Source organism: Gobius niger (assembly GCF_951799975.1).
Source record: "Gobius niger genome assembly, chromosome: 4".
Lineage (NCBI taxonomy): Eukaryota > Metazoa > Chordata > Actinopteri > Gobiiformes > Gobiidae > Gobius > Gobius niger.
In genome coordinates, this window is record NC_136855.1 from 24,959,093 (window position 1) to 24,975,453 (window position 16,361).

A 16,361-nucleotide genomic window follows, 5' to 3' on the forward strand; every position below is an offset into this window, starting at 1 on the left:
GGTAGCAGTATTACTCAGTTACATTTACTCAAATACTTGCACTTGATTAACTTTTGGAAGCACTTCTACTTTCGAGTGTTGTATAAGTATAAATACACCAAGAAAAAAGTTACTCTTCCCACTGTGAGTAAATTTAAGTGTGTAATTTATTTACCTTCTCTTGTAAATTGCTTGTTTTAACTATTTTATTGAGCATTCTTTGTTCTTTTTGCTTACAGTTGTGCTCACATGAATGCCGTAAATTATACACATCAGAATAATGTATTATTTGGAATAAACAATGCACAAAAGCTGACTCGCGATATTGAGGTCAACATTAAGAGCTGGTAAAAAAGGCAGGATCTAGGTCAGACAGGTGTGATTCTCTAAACTGGCCCACAGCCCTCTCTCTGACCTGTGAGAAGATCCCAGAGTGCTATAGCGCTCGGAACCGCAGAAGCATAGTCAACTGGGGATGTGTGTCACATACTCCTAGTGTCCAGCCATCAGATAACCAATCTGGTTAAATTAAGATCCCTAAGACGCTTTGCTGTACCAAAGCTAAAAATAGCTCTGCTTCGAGGGAGGTTTCAGAAAGCTCCTTGGTCTACAAAGTCTGTCGTGTTGTTGTGTGAGACTGACCGTAGTGGAATCTCTGAGCTGATGTGGACAGTGACACCAGAAGCTCAGCAGACTTCTGTCCCGTCACAGCGCCCTGGGACTCTCCCCAGGGTTAAGCTCTCTCTGCTGTGATCAGGAGTGACACACAGGCCCACATTACGAGAAAGCACAGTAACAAACCCGGGAAGGATATGTGTCATGCTAACTGATACTTCATGCTGGTGCATGATTATTACTAAAAATAAAAAGACATGTTACTTTACATGTCTTTCTTTGTTTAGAGGGTTAGTGTTTTGTATTGTTTGATCTGGCTTGCTTTGACATCAAATTATACACATAGAGATTTGATTCCATGTGGCATGTTACTCACATACAGCGTCTGGCTGTTTTTGGAGAGCCAAAAACAAGATGGCTGGTGCCAATGTTAATTTTTTGTTGTGGTTCAGTTTTTGAAAAACAAGTGGGAAAACTAGCTTTTTCTATAGAAAGCATTAAAAGTTTTCCTTAAAAAAGAAAGAAAAAAGTCATGCAAACTTGATTTGGAAATAATCTATAACTGTCCCTAGCAACAGAAATTTGGTATTTCACATTTCCATTAATGACTCAATCTATAACTGCCTTAAACTCAAGCAGTACCTGATTTCACATACTATTTTCACAGTTTTCATATTTGAGGATACTACTGTCTAGAAATTAATGAATTCTTGTGCATTCTTGTCTTCTTCTTTTACATTCTATTTTGTTGGTTACTCTGAATGAATGTCCATTGTCCATTAATTAACTACTTAAATGATAAAGTGTACGTATATAGCAGACATGTACATCTAAATGTTGTAATAAAATAAGCTTGTGTTGGACTGCACAACAGTATCCACTGGCACATTATGTGATGTGCCCTATTGATTGTGTATGCTACCACCTGTACATACACAATCCAAATATCTGACAGTATAAGGTTACCCACAAGCCCTAGCAACATGCTGTGCTGAAGCTGGACAGCAACCTGAGCCAGGGTTCCCTTTGTGGAGGAGAGCAGCTTGATTAGCAGCAGCTCTGGTTACGTCCCCTGAACAGAAGGCTTTGTGTTCAGGTCAAGCTCCTCTTTCACTCTGATTCAAGTGTTGCTCCGCATCCTACTGTGCCTACACAATCAACAATATATACCAAGAAAGGTTTATGTCAATAAATAAATAAAATATGAGTAATAAATGGTTCTGAAATTAAATGTTTCCTGGTCCTTTACTGTTACCTTTGAGCAACTGTTGTGATGTCGACAGTAATTAAGGAATGCCATTGTCATTATTACATCTTACTGTTAATATAAAATGTTAGAGCGAAGCACAAAATGTGCAAGATTCCTGTTTAAGCCACATTGATCTTCTGTGATACTGTGACACACAGTTATGTCAAAGAGCATAGAATTCATAGGGCTAATTTCTATGCGAGCGTGTAAAGAACATAATTAACAAGAACAATATGTTTTGGTTTCTAAATAGATGTCACATCCTAAACACATTTCAAATCCTGTCAAATCTTTTCCAGGAACTGGGCAGAACAGTGTCTTCCTTTCTAAACAAAGTCTCTATGACGCGGTATTGCCTGGATCGGTCCACAACTGCACTAAAGCCTCTTGTCTGGGTTTTTTCCAAGTTTGGCAGAGATTTAAAAGAGCTCCAGTCTCACTTTGTACTTGTGTCAATCCTATAATGAACAGATCAAATATACAGAATTCAGATGTAACCAAATCGTTCACATGTACAAAATGTAACTGTTACCCACACAAATACATTTTATAATATACATGACATCAAAAACATTCAGGTATCGCCAGCAGAGGCTTAACAATGGCTGCCAAAGCCAATGTTGACATATGCTGCCAGCTAAATTAAGATCCTAATTAAGAATCTCATGTTGAGACTATATTATGAGATGACAGAGTACATGGTGAACCCAGTACCCACACAGACCAGCAGGGTTCATCTTCTTCATAATAGAAGTTATATGACGTAGTAAAGCTGTGGAAACACTAGAAAACGTTTAGGGCCGTCGTTTGTTTTTTCTGTTTTGGTAGCCTGGATAAACTAAAAAAAACGAGACAAAAAAAGGCAGATGCTTCTGACCATAACCCTGTCTCGACACCTGGAGATGTGTCCCCAGGCGCTGCCGCTGTCCACGGGTTGCCCTAGCAGCATCAAAAAATGGGTCAAATGCAAAGGACAAACAGGAATCATTAAAGTACACCTTGACCTAAACTTTAGTGTTAACACTTTCTCATTTTGTTCATACAGCAAATGTCAGTCTGCTGCTGATTTCAGGATGGGACAAACCAAATGTGTCACGTCCGTTTGTCCATTTTGTTCACAATTAGTGGAGACTACTTCAGATTTAAGCATGGCAAAAACCCTTTTTCAAAAGCCTATTATTTACAACAAACAGCTGTCTTGAATGCTTTGGTTTGCAAAACCCCTGCCCGCATTGTGATTGGTCTGGTAAGATTGTACCTGAAGAAACTGAAATTCTCTGAAGCAACACCAGATTTTCTGAATAATAGTTAAAAGGCCAGGCTCGTGTTTTGGTAGATTTAGGGTAAACTGTTAACCTGGCTGACGCCAGGCTGCTGTGTGCGCTCGAATTATTTCGAACTGCACAACAGCCTGGGGACCATGGCCGACATCTCCGGTGGATTTGGGAACCAATCACAGAGCGAGGAGGGACGGCAAGACGATGACGCGCTATTCGATATATGGAAGCTTGTAGTTTATTTACGGATAATAAAAAAAAAAGTTTATTTACGGATCCAACGTGACAGCAGCAGACACGATGGTATTTTTTGATCAAGCTTTAGACCTTGTTCTAAATAGTTTATATTCAAAAGTTTACAGCGGGTACGTCATACGTCATCTCATACGATGATACGATTGGCCATGGCTACGTGCAGACGCATGAGACTTTTTTTTTTTTTTTTTCGTATCGCCCAATAAACGAGTATGGACGATCGTAAACCACACCTCTCCTACGAGAAAATGAATTGGTGGTCCCCAGACTAAATATCACTTGTGATTTTAGTCTGGTGTTAGCCAGGCTAGTAAACTGTGGTATGTTAGAAAGAATAACCAATAAGCATGTCGATAAAATCTCAGGCTACTGCAAGTGACATTTACAGAGTCAGGGTTGACCCTGCCTGTCTCAAAGAATCATCTGAAGTATGAAGAGTAATACTGTGAACTGCAACAAACTATTGAGCAACTTTAAGTTGCGCCAAATGTATATAGCATGAGCTGCATAAATAATAATATTAATAATAATTGAAACAAAGCATATTTTATGTTGAACCATAAAGATCTTTGAGCAATCACCTAATGGTGTTAAATACAGTATCTCAGGATAAATGGAAACAAGACAGAAGCAAAAGAATACAAGGTTCAAAAGAAGAGAGGCCATGACTGAGCCCGACTGAAATATGGCTTTGTGGGATAGCCTAAAATAAAACGGGACGTGAGCCAGCCTAATCCCTTGTGTAGCACACTGCACCTCAAAGCAAACCAAAGAAGAAAAAAATGAAACTAGATGCAAGAGTTGATCTGCTTTCTCCCCTGACATGTTGATACAGCGCAGCCAGCGGTAGCTTTAGTTACACTAAATTTAAAGTAGACAGATGCCACACATAGTTCCTTATGCCTCGCCCCGGGAAACAAACGTCTCATTCATCAGGCTGGAGTGGAACCCTCAAGTTCAGAGGGTGAGGGGCACAGCGTGGTGAGCTCGCCCCACATGTGCTCCTCAGGCATGACCGCCTGAAGTCCAGACTCACTTTCTACTCTTAACTTTTCTTTAATATCATTACACATGCAGCTGTGAGAATGACGGATTAGGCCAAAAGCCATAGCACTGACATACGCACACTAGGTTCTGACTGTCACATATATTTGACCATAAATGTAAAACTAAACATGCTTTCCTTTCATCTTAGATTGCAAAGCTTTTGATAAAATGTTAAAAATGTAAATATAAGATGATGACATATAACAAATACTATAGCAAATCTCGTCAAATATATTCTCTTTAGGAGTTCAAAACTTTCAACTTTCATTACGTACAGGTTGATAGAATTAATGGTATTGCAGCAAACGTAAAGTGCACGCATCAGGACGAATAATATACAGCACAGCAATAATGTATTTTTTTGGGGACAAAACGACTGCTTGCTGCAGGTGATGGTTTTACATGCAAGGTCATGTCCATGGCCATTTGAATAGGGGTAGGGGTGAGTGGCATTAGTCATATCCTAAGGCATAGATGAACGGCGCAGGAACACAGCTGTCCTGAAGTTGGAAGTGCTGACACACTCACCTGGCGACGTGGTGCACAGCATTCTGTGCTCCTCTTCAGTGTGAGCTGTGTGCTGCTGTGGACGTGCTGAGACCAGAGGCTTCTCCTGCTCTAAGAGGCAACTAGAACCTGCCGTCTGCCCTCTGCCTCGCTGTGTGAGCGCTCAAAATAGTCCACCATGAGAGCGATGTAATTTCAGTCTTTCCCACGACAAGGATTGAGAGGATCTTGTGCTGGTTCGGGACAGCAGAGCAATGACAACAACAATGACAAGAGCAAAACAGTCCACTATAAGGCGCTTCTCTTCCAGGACAATGAATGGGCTTTCACACAGTGCCACAGGTAGAGCAAGTGCTGCAGCACATTACCCACAGACTCAAGTGCTTGTGGTGGCTGCAGCATCTGGAGATTTCATTAGACAGATCAGCCTCTCTGATGTCACTGTTGGTCTCCTTCGTATCCTGAGAAAGCTGTGACAGGAAAAAGCGTAAGCCTACCAAACGATGTTGGTATGGTGGCAGGAAATGTCAAACCAAGTGTTGTCATTTCAAAGGAAAAATAATAATTTTCAAAATATGACGAGGTTTCAAGCAACAATCTTGCAACTGTTTTGGAGGATGAAAGTCTTCCCGAAGAGTGAGTGAACAAAACATTGTAACCACAAGTTAGACACAGCACCCCCAATCCTGTGGTCTCATTCTGCCATCTGAGGCACACATGGAACGTCTGGGCCCAAAGCCAGACTCCTCAGTTGTGGATCTACCTCTGTCCGTAAAGGGCACTATTGCCACCCACCACATTCCACCCAGCAACAAGTGAGAGGGCCGCTTGTGACCAGCTCCACTCTCTTGACCCATTTGACCAAAATACTACACAACTGCATTTAACTTTGGAGCTGGAAGTTATATTTCAGGTGTAAACCTGAAAAATGACGGAGAGATAAGTGATAACTTAAGAGCCAATATGCCAAAAAAGGAAAAAAAACACTTAAGATGCAGCAGTATATCATATTAGAGCTGTATGATATGAGGCAAAATTGCAATATTCATGCAGTCTATAGCCTAGTGGTTAAAGCGGCGTCACAAATGGCGGAACACTGTTCTGTCCGTGGATTCGAGTCTTCGTTCCGACAATTTGTTCTCTCCCAGCTCTTCACCTCCTTTCACCCGGTCCAATGAAGCCTATCGGCCAAAACAATCCTTAAGAAGCAATATTTGATAACTGTCTTGAATATTTTATAAAACCATTTCAACACAGTGCTCTCCATAATCTAATTAAAACAATAAAATAAGCAATTTGATCTCCCATCAAATTGTTTCAAATCCTACATACATTTTTTTTTTAAATGCCGCACCAAGACATGGCTAACATGGAACTACATTTGGAAAATCATGACATAAATCTATCTTGCCACATGTTTTTGTTTTTGGCTATATCAGAAACAATGTGTCTCTGTGATTTAGCGGTTTTATTGGCTTCTTGTGATTTGACAATATATTGTGCAGCCTATAATGCCCACAAGAGATCATCATCCTACTACAATTCTAACTGTCAATGTGTACATTTTATCTGCACTCAAATCACATTCACATGCTCACCAAATATGAGCGCTACTCCTGCTGACATTTTGACTTCACAAGTTTAGACTACCAACAAGTTCCTTGCTGACCAAGCACTCAGGTGAGTCTCTATTCTTACGAGGCAGTATTATAAAATAAATGACCATGTGAAAAAAATACATAAGAGCTATAAAGACCAGGATGTCCAAAGAGACATTAACAGGATTTTCACTCATCCTGACACGATGTGCTAAATAGCATTTACAGCAGTATAAGTGAATGAAAGTAACTACGAACAGTAAGCATAGCTCAGAGGAGAGATTGTCAAACAGACACACAGTAAACGACAAACTCCAGTTATTAAAACAAGTCCTGACTTGAGCTTAGCTGAAAGAGAAAGAAAAGAGAAACTCAGGAGTGAGTGCCTTCCACTTCTCTGCAAGTGTAATCCTGTGAAGCATGGCACTTATTAATTTAGACACTCTCCCCCCCTTTTGGCCCCTTGCCCCATGCAAGTCAATGCTCAACACAATGGAACTTGTATTACCAATTTTATCCAAATACGTTTTCCTTCCCCATCCCAAAATCAAACTTTTAATCAGAACAAACTCTTATAAAAGAAGCCACATGATAAACTTACTTACTTTTGGCATGTTCCAATGGTTGAAATCAAAAGGAAAAATATAAATCTAGTCATACTATAGAACAGAATCGTACAGTAGCTTTTACAGTATGTACATACTGAGGTCTTGGTTCACAATATTTCAGGTAATGGACCATTCATAATAAATATAGGAGACACAGGCACACCTGATGGGCTCTTGAAATTTAAACCAATAGACTTTGCCCAATTAACTGACCATACATAGCAAACATATGACAGAGTATGATCAATGTATTTAAGGCTTTGCAAATTTACACCAGCTAATGGCAAACAAATCTAACCCTATTTCTCAAGTTTCTTGAGTCATTAGCTACTAAAAGAAATGCTGATATAAATTTGTTTTTATATATATAACCTATAAATTAATCATGTGACAGAACTGTATTAAAGAGTCCTTCATTAAGAAAGTACATCTTTCGACCTTCGTTTGCAGAAAATCGGCGCACACATTTTGTCCAGGAGATGCAACTGTGCAAAAAATGTGCACTCAGACACAACACAAATCACTACTATGCTTAATCTCCTTGTGTGTCCTTTTGACAGACAATTCAACGTTGTCTAACATACAGCCTGGTAAAATGTTTATTTCAATAGCTACAAGACAGTAGAAAACCACATAAATCTAATGAAAACGCTACAGACGATAATAGCTCAGTTATTACACTGTCCAACATCACCTGGTTAGTAAGTCTGCAGGAGTGTGCATGTGGGAGCTGCTCTGGTATTACCTGTGGCATCCAGCGGCTGCTGCTGACTGTCTTCTCCAAACATAAGCCTAAAGTCCAGCTCCTCATTCCCGGCGCAGTTTGCAGTAGTCATCGGCTTTGACAGCTCGGGTTTTACCCCGCCGCACTCACCCGTCGACTGCGCTCCTGCAATGTCACATTTACAAACTGCCACAAAGTCCTATTATGAGCGCATTTCACTTGTTGTTCGATCTTTTTCGTTCACAAAATAAAGTCCGCCACTCGTCCTGTCCCGAGTCGTGCTGAAGCCCTAACTTAACAGAAAGTCGCTCGGTGCTCAGATCCCCGCTTCCTCAAAAATCCGCCACTTTTTCAACGACACTGGCTTTTGCCGCTGATCCGCTGGTTTTAGACACTCGGTTAAACGGGAAACATATTCCTATGACACCATCAGTCCTGTCGGTCTTTCAACTTCGCTCCGGAGCTCAGTGTGGTGTCCTATCCCAACTTTTACTAACCCCGCGTGACAAGGCAGTTCCCGCAATGACGTCAGCAGACACAACAACACATGCACGCACCCGCGCGCACGCATGCCCCTCGTGGACAGTACCAGCGCTTTATTACAGCATTACCTGAACCGGCTGCAGTTCAGTATGATCTGCAGGTGATGAGAGGTACATTCTTGCAAAATCCTTTTTTTCTCTCCATGTTTTCTGTCCATTTCGATGAGTTCATTTGCAAAAGCAGCAAACTTGCTTTTAATTATTACTTTTTTAAATAATTATTTATTTTATGTTTATAGCATGAAAATAACCTCATATGTTTACCTTAGTGCAAGCTGCCTGTATTTAATATTGTGTGTTAGCCTACCATTAAACATTTTATTTTAGTGCCTAAACTAGGCTAAGAATGAGAATTAGGCTATTTGACCCTAACATCTTTGGAACTATAAGGGCTGGTCTTTTATTGTTAAGGCTAGGTGAGGTGCCCTTCCTTTACCTTAGCATCTAATGAACTGATTTATATATATACATAAGCATTATAGCCTATATTGTTAAGCCATCATCAAGGAATCATTTATCCTATAAAAATGACATAAACAGAACAAACTGGTCACTAATGTAGTAAATATAGCACTTTGAATATTTTCCCTCATAACACATTGTGTGTTTTAGGGGCTTTAGCAGCGATGACTTACGACAGTTATCATGGGAGGATACATTTATTGTATTTTATATTAAATGTTATAGCTTTTTATTGGCCATGCAGCCATCATTGTAGTTAACATTAATGTGACTCTAAATAATTAATTGCCCTTTAAAACATTGTTTCTGTTTAACAAATTTTGTAGGCCCATGTTTCTGTTAAAGGTTTCAGAGTTTTACACAGTTTTATGTGTATTCTAAATGCATTGAATTTGTTTTCTGACAGGCTTGGTGCATGTGGGCGTTAAAGTGCACGGTTTAAGTTGATCTGCAAGCACCAATATTATTTCCTGTGATGTTTATTTCCAACCATATTCTGTTTGAATAAATGTAAGTAAAAATATAATAATAGTTTGTTAACAGTTTTTAGGCATTAATGACATAGGCAACAGTTTGGGAGTGGTTAAGACGCTATAGAGATTTCTTTTTAAAAAATATAATAATGCAACAAGAAATATAACTTTCATTTTGAAATCTATAAAAATTAAATCAAGCGTGCGATTGATAGATTGTTAAACACTTGCATGTTGCATTTATTGTATTTTTGTTGCTTTGGTTTGTATATTTGTTCAAATTAAATAATCAAAACAAATTCAAAGCAGTACATTTCCAGATTCAGCTCTAATTCAAGTTACCTGTGCCTCTTATCTTCATGACCTTTGAAGAGAAAAGATAAAGACAACGAATTGTGTGGGAGGCTGAAGATGTGGTTTATGATTTTATGATGCGTAACAAAAAGTGATGGTACAGAGACGACAAAAACATCTGCCCCCACAGTGGTCTTAAGTTTGAGAAGTGTCAATAATTAGGGTTTGCAGACTGCAAAAGCATCTTAGTGCAATGCTGTTCAATACATTTCTCCTTCAGACTAAATTAGTCTGAGGTGATTAATTTCTGGTCACATAATAGTACATGGAAGTGCATAGACTGAAAATACAATACACTAATCTCAAGCTTTAGAAAACTTTACACAACAGTAACCGATTTTAAATACTAGCAGAAGTTATTCTTGTTTTATGCTGCCCTCTATTGTCACTTTGGAATATTATTCATGAACATAGCTCTTGAAGGCTCAAGCCAGAGCTGAAAGGTCCTATAAATTACAATCAACACTGATGCATTCTGGGATTTTTGTACGACCAATAATTCTGTGTGGCCCATTAATATTGTTGATACCTTTTAGTACTGCTTCATTCGGAGCTATGATGAGGTCATACTGCACGGAGGCCACTTTGTGACAGAATTTTGAAAGTCGATGCAAAATATTCTGAAACGAATGATTGGTTCTAATGTTTTTAAGTTTTTAAATATTACATCTTTGAGGTAATGTAGGCTATATTGACTACATTGACGTTGTTCCTCCATATGATTGACAAACTTCCCCAAATCTTTATCCCAAAATGACCGAATATATCTTACACAAATTAGTTATATCAGAATCAAAATATCAAAATAATGAGCAAATCTGGAATCAGAATAGCAGAATCTGAATAGAACCCAATAGAAATCGATGGGTTTACAACAATATTTCATTAAATGTATGGAATATTTTAGCTTGAGTGATCTGTTTATCTGATTATCAATTGGTGAACAGCTAATATTTATATGTGTTTTTAACTTATACACTGTACTTATTAATCGCATCTATTGATTCTGGTTTTACTTGTGTGAACGCAAGCAACAGACTGCTGCACCATTCCCTTCAGGAACAATATACATCTATATCTATCAATAGTCTATGACTAAGGCTGTTGCACATATGGCTGAAAGCTGTTCTGTCCTTCGCAACATGGAGTCCCAGCTCTGACAATTTGCTGAGGTGTGGGAGGAGTGGGAACATTTCTCCAAGTGGTAAAGATGGCCTCATGAAGGGCATCTACCATCTGGAAATGTTGTTCATTTTTGTAAACATCCCTTGCCATCTATCTTCAAAGTTTGTCAATTATATGTAGATCAGGGTATTATGCATTATGGTTAAAAAGAGTGATGTTGAAACACCCAGTCATTACCACACAGACGAGGGTCCTCAGTCATGAGGGATGCTCACTGCAACATCCGCACAGACACCTGCACCACCTGAAGCTCCATTGTTCCACTGAAGGAAAAAGCACCAGATCACTATGGTTCCCCTTCCACTGTGGCGCGTAGACAACATCTCAGGGGGGGATCTGCTTGTGATGCCATCAGAGAATAAAAAATTCTTCCACCATTCAATGCCCCATGTTTGGTGTTTAAAGCCTTTGATAATTTGTTTATTTTCATTTTTTTAAGCTCTTTAGTCACAGATGCCTCTGATGGTTATTCGGCAACAGTCGGCCCCAATAACAGCCTTCATTTGGGCCGAGAATCATCCAGTGTCTTGACGCAGGGGTGGATCTAGAAAACAAATCACACGGTGGCAAGCAGGGTCAGGGATAATTTTACAATGTGGAATGTTTATAGCAAGGGCACGCAAATTTTGCTTGATCGCAAGGCAATTTTTCCACTGAAATAGTTGCACTGTCTATAATATAAATAGAGGGTTTCTTACGCAGGTAAAATGTAAACTTTTGTAAAAATAATAATAATAATATTAATGATAAGATCTTGGGAGCCACAGGAGTTGGCACTTGGCTCCTTATTTAGTTATAAGTTGTTATAAATCTTTGTCCTGTCAAAAAAGTACAGAGAGTGAGCCTCTGTGAGCACCCAAGTAGCTTCTATGTGAGACATTACATCGGTTATACAGACCATTAAATGAATCAGGCTTTGAAGATCTGGGTTGCAGCTAGTCCTTGAAACAATGCATTTATAAAGTGCCAGGGTGATGACTACACTAGACTTTAGTTTAGACAGTTCCAGATAAGGAAAAAAACGTACAAACTTAAAAACATGCTGCAACTCCGTGCTACCCCTCTAGACCCGCCCCGGTCAGCTATTCGGATCCTCTTGCTCAGTGCTAGTGAAAACTCTTTGGGTCTTCCACTTTACTTTTTTGTACCCTAGGGATAATTTAGGAAATTCAAAATGTCTTCCTGCATCCCTCTGAGCAGCAATGGCACGCTGCAAGAGGCCCTGCTTGAGAACGTTTTTGGTTTTTTTGCCATCAGGGCATCATGACAGTGTGAATACCTGACAGAAAATTACATTGAATCCAATTTTTTTCTTTTCTTTTTTTTGCACAGATTTGGCCTTTTAAAGACATGTGGTCCTAAACTTTTGATTAGCCTATTTCAGTTTAAGTGTTGTTTTTAACTAGATGTTTACTGAAATGTGCAATATCCTTTTGATATTAGGAAAGTAAATAGGCCTAGGCCTATACTAAATACCCTCAAATGAAACTTTGCCAGAATACAGTTACTCAAAATGAGTATTTTAAATACCTATTATAAATACATTTAGTAATTAGTTACAACCAGGCCGTAATTACTACCCAACACTGTCTTAGCAACCTCACTGTCTTGGGGGGCCTCAGAGCAGGTGCAAATGTTGTCCACGTATAACTTACTTGAAAAATAATCAATGTGAAATTAAACGCATGTTTCTTTATTTTGTTATATAGTTTACGTATCTAGCCTATGATTACTAACATTTTGATGTTGCATTATTTTAATTTTAGGATTTCGCGCATTACTGTGTGACGTCATCAACATTCGCCCGCAAACGCAGGCAAAGCAAAGCATGGCGGAGGAGGGTTAAACGAAGCTGCCAAATTAGTGGAGTTATTGTGCTTTTGAAGTTCGTCGTTTGAGATTGATTTTCATCTTTTTTAAGTCAACATACTGGCGGACATTTTTGTGATTCCGACTCGGCCTCAAGATGCTGTCCGCGATGGCCGCTTGTGTAGACTTAGCTTTTTGGAGGACAAGAAGCTTCGCCCCGCTACATCGCCACCAGACTCCTGTAAAAGTGTCCGCTTATGCCTTCTTTCATTCTTCAGTTTTCTGTCGGGCATCAGCAGGTTTAGACGCTGTGCAAGTAATCCGTGTTCCTAAATATATGCAGAAACAAGTAGAAAGCGTCAAGGAAATTCGTGGAAAAAACAACATCCATAACACCAAAGCTGGACGTCTGCTTATTCAAAGCAAACATCCAAACCTAAGCCAGACTGCAGCTCACACCGTAGGCAAGTTTGAAAAGCCCTTGTTATGTTCAAAGGGATGGAAGCACTATAAATCCTTTGGGGACTATTTCATCATCAACCAAATCAGGCCAACGGCGCCTTGCGTTGCTGACAGTCAGGAGGACGATGGGGCACAGACACAGCGCATAACATTCAGCAATCTTCGCATTTGTAAGCCTCTTGTTGATATTCTAGATGGGTTGAATGTTACTTGTCCAACCACAGTTCAACTGCAGACCATTCCAAAGATCATGAAAGGTCACAACATTATCTGTGCTGCAGAAACAGGAAGCGGAAAAACACTGAGTTATCTTCTTCCTATTATCCACAGACTTCAAACTGAAAGGTTTTCTGAAATGAACAATGATGAGCAAAGGATTCACACCTTAATCTTGGTACCATCAAGAGAGCTGACAGAGCAAGTCGCTGCTGTATCCAGGATGTTATGCCGCCCGTTTGGGATTGTGACCAAGACGGTGGGTGGTGGTCGTGGTATCGGACACATCAAGATGGTGTTCAAGAACAATGTTCCAGATATTTTGGTGGCTACACCTGGAGCTCTAGTGAAGGCTTTACGGAGACGCTGCCTTGACTTGGGTGATCTGAGTTTCTTAGTTGTTGATGAGGCAGACACAATGTTTGACCCCAGCTTCTCAGACATGTTGGAGAATATCCTGATGAGCACAAACATTTCAAGTGATCCAAGTGAGACACACGGCCCAGGACACAAAGCCCAGTTGCTTGTCGTAGGAGCCACTTTTCCTGGTGGTCTTGACGAGGTTCTAAGTAAAGTGACGGATCTCGGAAAGATGAGAATCATCAAAAGCAAAATGCTCCATTTCCTCATGCCTCATGTCAAGCAAACCTTTCTAAAAGTTAAAGGTGCTGAAAAGATTTTGGAGCTCCACCAGGCGCTGAAAGAACATGGAAATGAAAAGGGTGCTGTGTTAGTTTTCTGTAACAAGTCAGCTACAGTGAACTGGCTGGGTTACTCTTTGGAGGAGATGGGAGTCAAACATGCTCGTCTCCAGGGGGAAATGGCTGCTGCTGTGCGTTCAGGAATCTTCCATCAGTTTCAAAAGGGAGCAACAGATGTGTTGATATGCACAGACATTGCTTCTCGTGGTTTGGACACATCTAAGGTACAACTGGTTGTCAACTATGACTTTCCTGACAGCCTTACTGACTACATCCACAGAGCAGGGAGGGTGGGGAGAGCAGGAAGTGTAGAAGATGGGAAGGTACTTAGTTTTGTCACTCATCCATGGGATGTGGAGCTTGTGCAGAAAATTGAGACTGCTGCTCGTAAAAGGAAAGCTTTACCAGGCATGGAAAAAGATCTGCATGAGCCAAAGTCAAATGTCAAAAAATCTTTACCCGTGAAGGTATAAATACAGTTACATGGAATGATTGTTAAATGTTTCTGTAATTGCAAATCAGTGTTTGCTTTAATTTAAACTAATAAATGTTTTTAAGAGCACTTGTAAAAATGGTGACATGTGAGATATGTTTTTCCTGTAACATAGTAAACCACATAATTGTAAAATGAATTGCAGTTTGGTGATAAAATATTATGCACTTTAAAGGATTGGCCACTAGATGGAAGTGTTTGAATAGTGCCTGGTCTCACATTTGTGATTATCAGAACTGTCATAAACATTTGACTTCTTTCATTGTGTTTCTATTTGAAGGTAGAGCTCATTTATAGCTAATTTGTTGTGGGACTGCATCATTATTACTGTACAAGCGGCAAAAGTTTGGAAAAAGCTAAACCATATCAAAGATTGTATTTGTAATTTTCAGAGAATTATAATGGCATATTTTGTATCACGGGCCAAATAATTCCACAGATACTAGAGGGCATTGGCCTTCTATAAAATAAATCCGTTTGCATTTGACTGGTGACAGCTATAGGTTTATACCTAGAAGCCACTGTGAAAATTCTTCAATTTGTTGAGGGTTATTTATTATGTCTATGGGGCAGCCAGGTCTGTGGGGCAGACCGACAGGCGTGTTCCTAACTGTAACAAGGGGGTTGGATCAGAATGTTTGGAATTTAAGCTGTGATTGTCCTGCTGTGCCAGGGGGTCAACATCTTTAAGCACAGCAAGGCACAGACCAAGTGTCACATTTCAAGCAGCTGTACCCCAACAACAAACTTTCAGTGCCAAGTAACAAATAATACAAGCCCATTACTCTTAGCTTGTTGGTCCTTGGTTACAATACTCAATCAGAAATACTTTATTGGTGCCCTGAGAAGGGTAAAAAGCCACCAAGCAAATAGACAATCCTCTATATATAGTTCGATTAATGCAACATTAATATGAACCAAATTACTAGTTGAGAGACCCCATGTATTATTGTTCATTTATTCAAACAAACCTTTATTTAATCTGGAAAAATCTCATTGAGATAAAAAAAAGGGGATGCCCTGGGGTTTACCAACATGTTTTACAGATCCAGTTGGAAACTTGCCTACATTTCTTTGTTATTTTTAGACTCCCATTCAAAATGACACCGGTTCTACTGTAGTGTTATAATCCTAATACATCCATGGTAGTGCTCTGTGGCGCTCCATGACTTGATGGACTACAAATGCCCCCGGTCCGTTTTTAATGACGCATTTCCTCTCTACCACACCGCCGGATTATTCCCATTCCCACTCCCCATTTACACACACCAACAAACACACGGCACAGACCGCTGCTCTCCCACTATCCGGGGCCACTTGGACGTATCGCTTCCACCCGGTGGAGGATAATTTTGTTTGGAGAAACGGGACTGCTGGTTGACGTGCATCTCCTCTGGAGCGGAGAGGTTTGAGATGCCCCAGTGGATGATTTAAAGGTAGGTTTTACACCGTTGCAATCGTTTTTTTTGCTGCAGGCACCGTAAATCGCCAAGACCCTTCGACCAAAGCTTAATATCAAAACTACGTGCTTGGAGAGTGTGAGGGCTGCACAGCGTGGTCTTCGGCCCGACTGGCTGCCGACTGCCCACCTTAGGTTATGCGATACGTCTGAGCGCTGCTTTGAATGAATCCCTACCAAGTTGCGTTGCAGCACTCAATGCAGTCAAGAAAAAAACTTGTAGAGCCTTTAAATACTCTCTTCTCCGATTAAGTTTTCCAAGGAGCCAGGTATTGATATTACAGTTCACTGGGGGTCTGTATGTTTGCCTACTCCATGATGGACGGACAGAAATTGTTCATAGTTT

At 40.0% G+C, this 16,361-nt stretch overlaps 3 protein-coding genes across 3 annotated transcripts in view; 2 read left to right on the plus strand and 1 right to left on the minus strand.

Moving 5' to 3' along the window:
* The window catches only part of LOC306962701 (nuclear factor of activated T-cells, cytoplasmic 3-like), a 31,189-nt gene extending 25,887 nt beyond the window's left edge, over nucleotides 1-5,302 (minus strand). Inside the window, 2 exon segments of the mRNA XM_079555927.1 lie at nucleotides 4,951-5,046; nucleotides 5,049-5,302. Coding sequence (XP_079412053.1) covers nucleotides 4,951-5,046; nucleotides 5,049-5,109 — 157 coding nt within the window. The 5' untranslated portion in view covers nucleotides 5,110-5,302.
* A 7,384-nt stretch (nucleotides 5,303-12,686) lies between these two features.
* ddx28 (DEAD (Asp-Glu-Ala-Asp) box polypeptide 28) lies at nucleotides 12,687-14,536 on the plus strand (the record flags this gene model as incomplete). Its single annotated transcript, XM_079554512.1, has 1 exon — nucleotides 12,687-14,536. The coding sequence occupies exon 1, from the start codon at nucleotides 12,842-12,844 to the stop codon at nucleotides 14,534-14,536; it is 1,695 nt and encodes a 564-aa protein (XP_079410638.1). The 5' UTR covers nucleotides 12,687-12,841.
* A 1,265-nt stretch (nucleotides 14,537-15,801) lies between these two features.
* The window catches only part of tln2a (talin 2a), a 59,242-nt gene continuing 58,682 nt past the window's right edge, over nucleotides 15,802-16,361 (plus strand). Inside the window, 1 exon segment of the mRNA XM_079555926.1 lies at nucleotides 15,802-15,992. The gene's annotated coding sequence lies outside the window, so the exon portion shown is untranslated.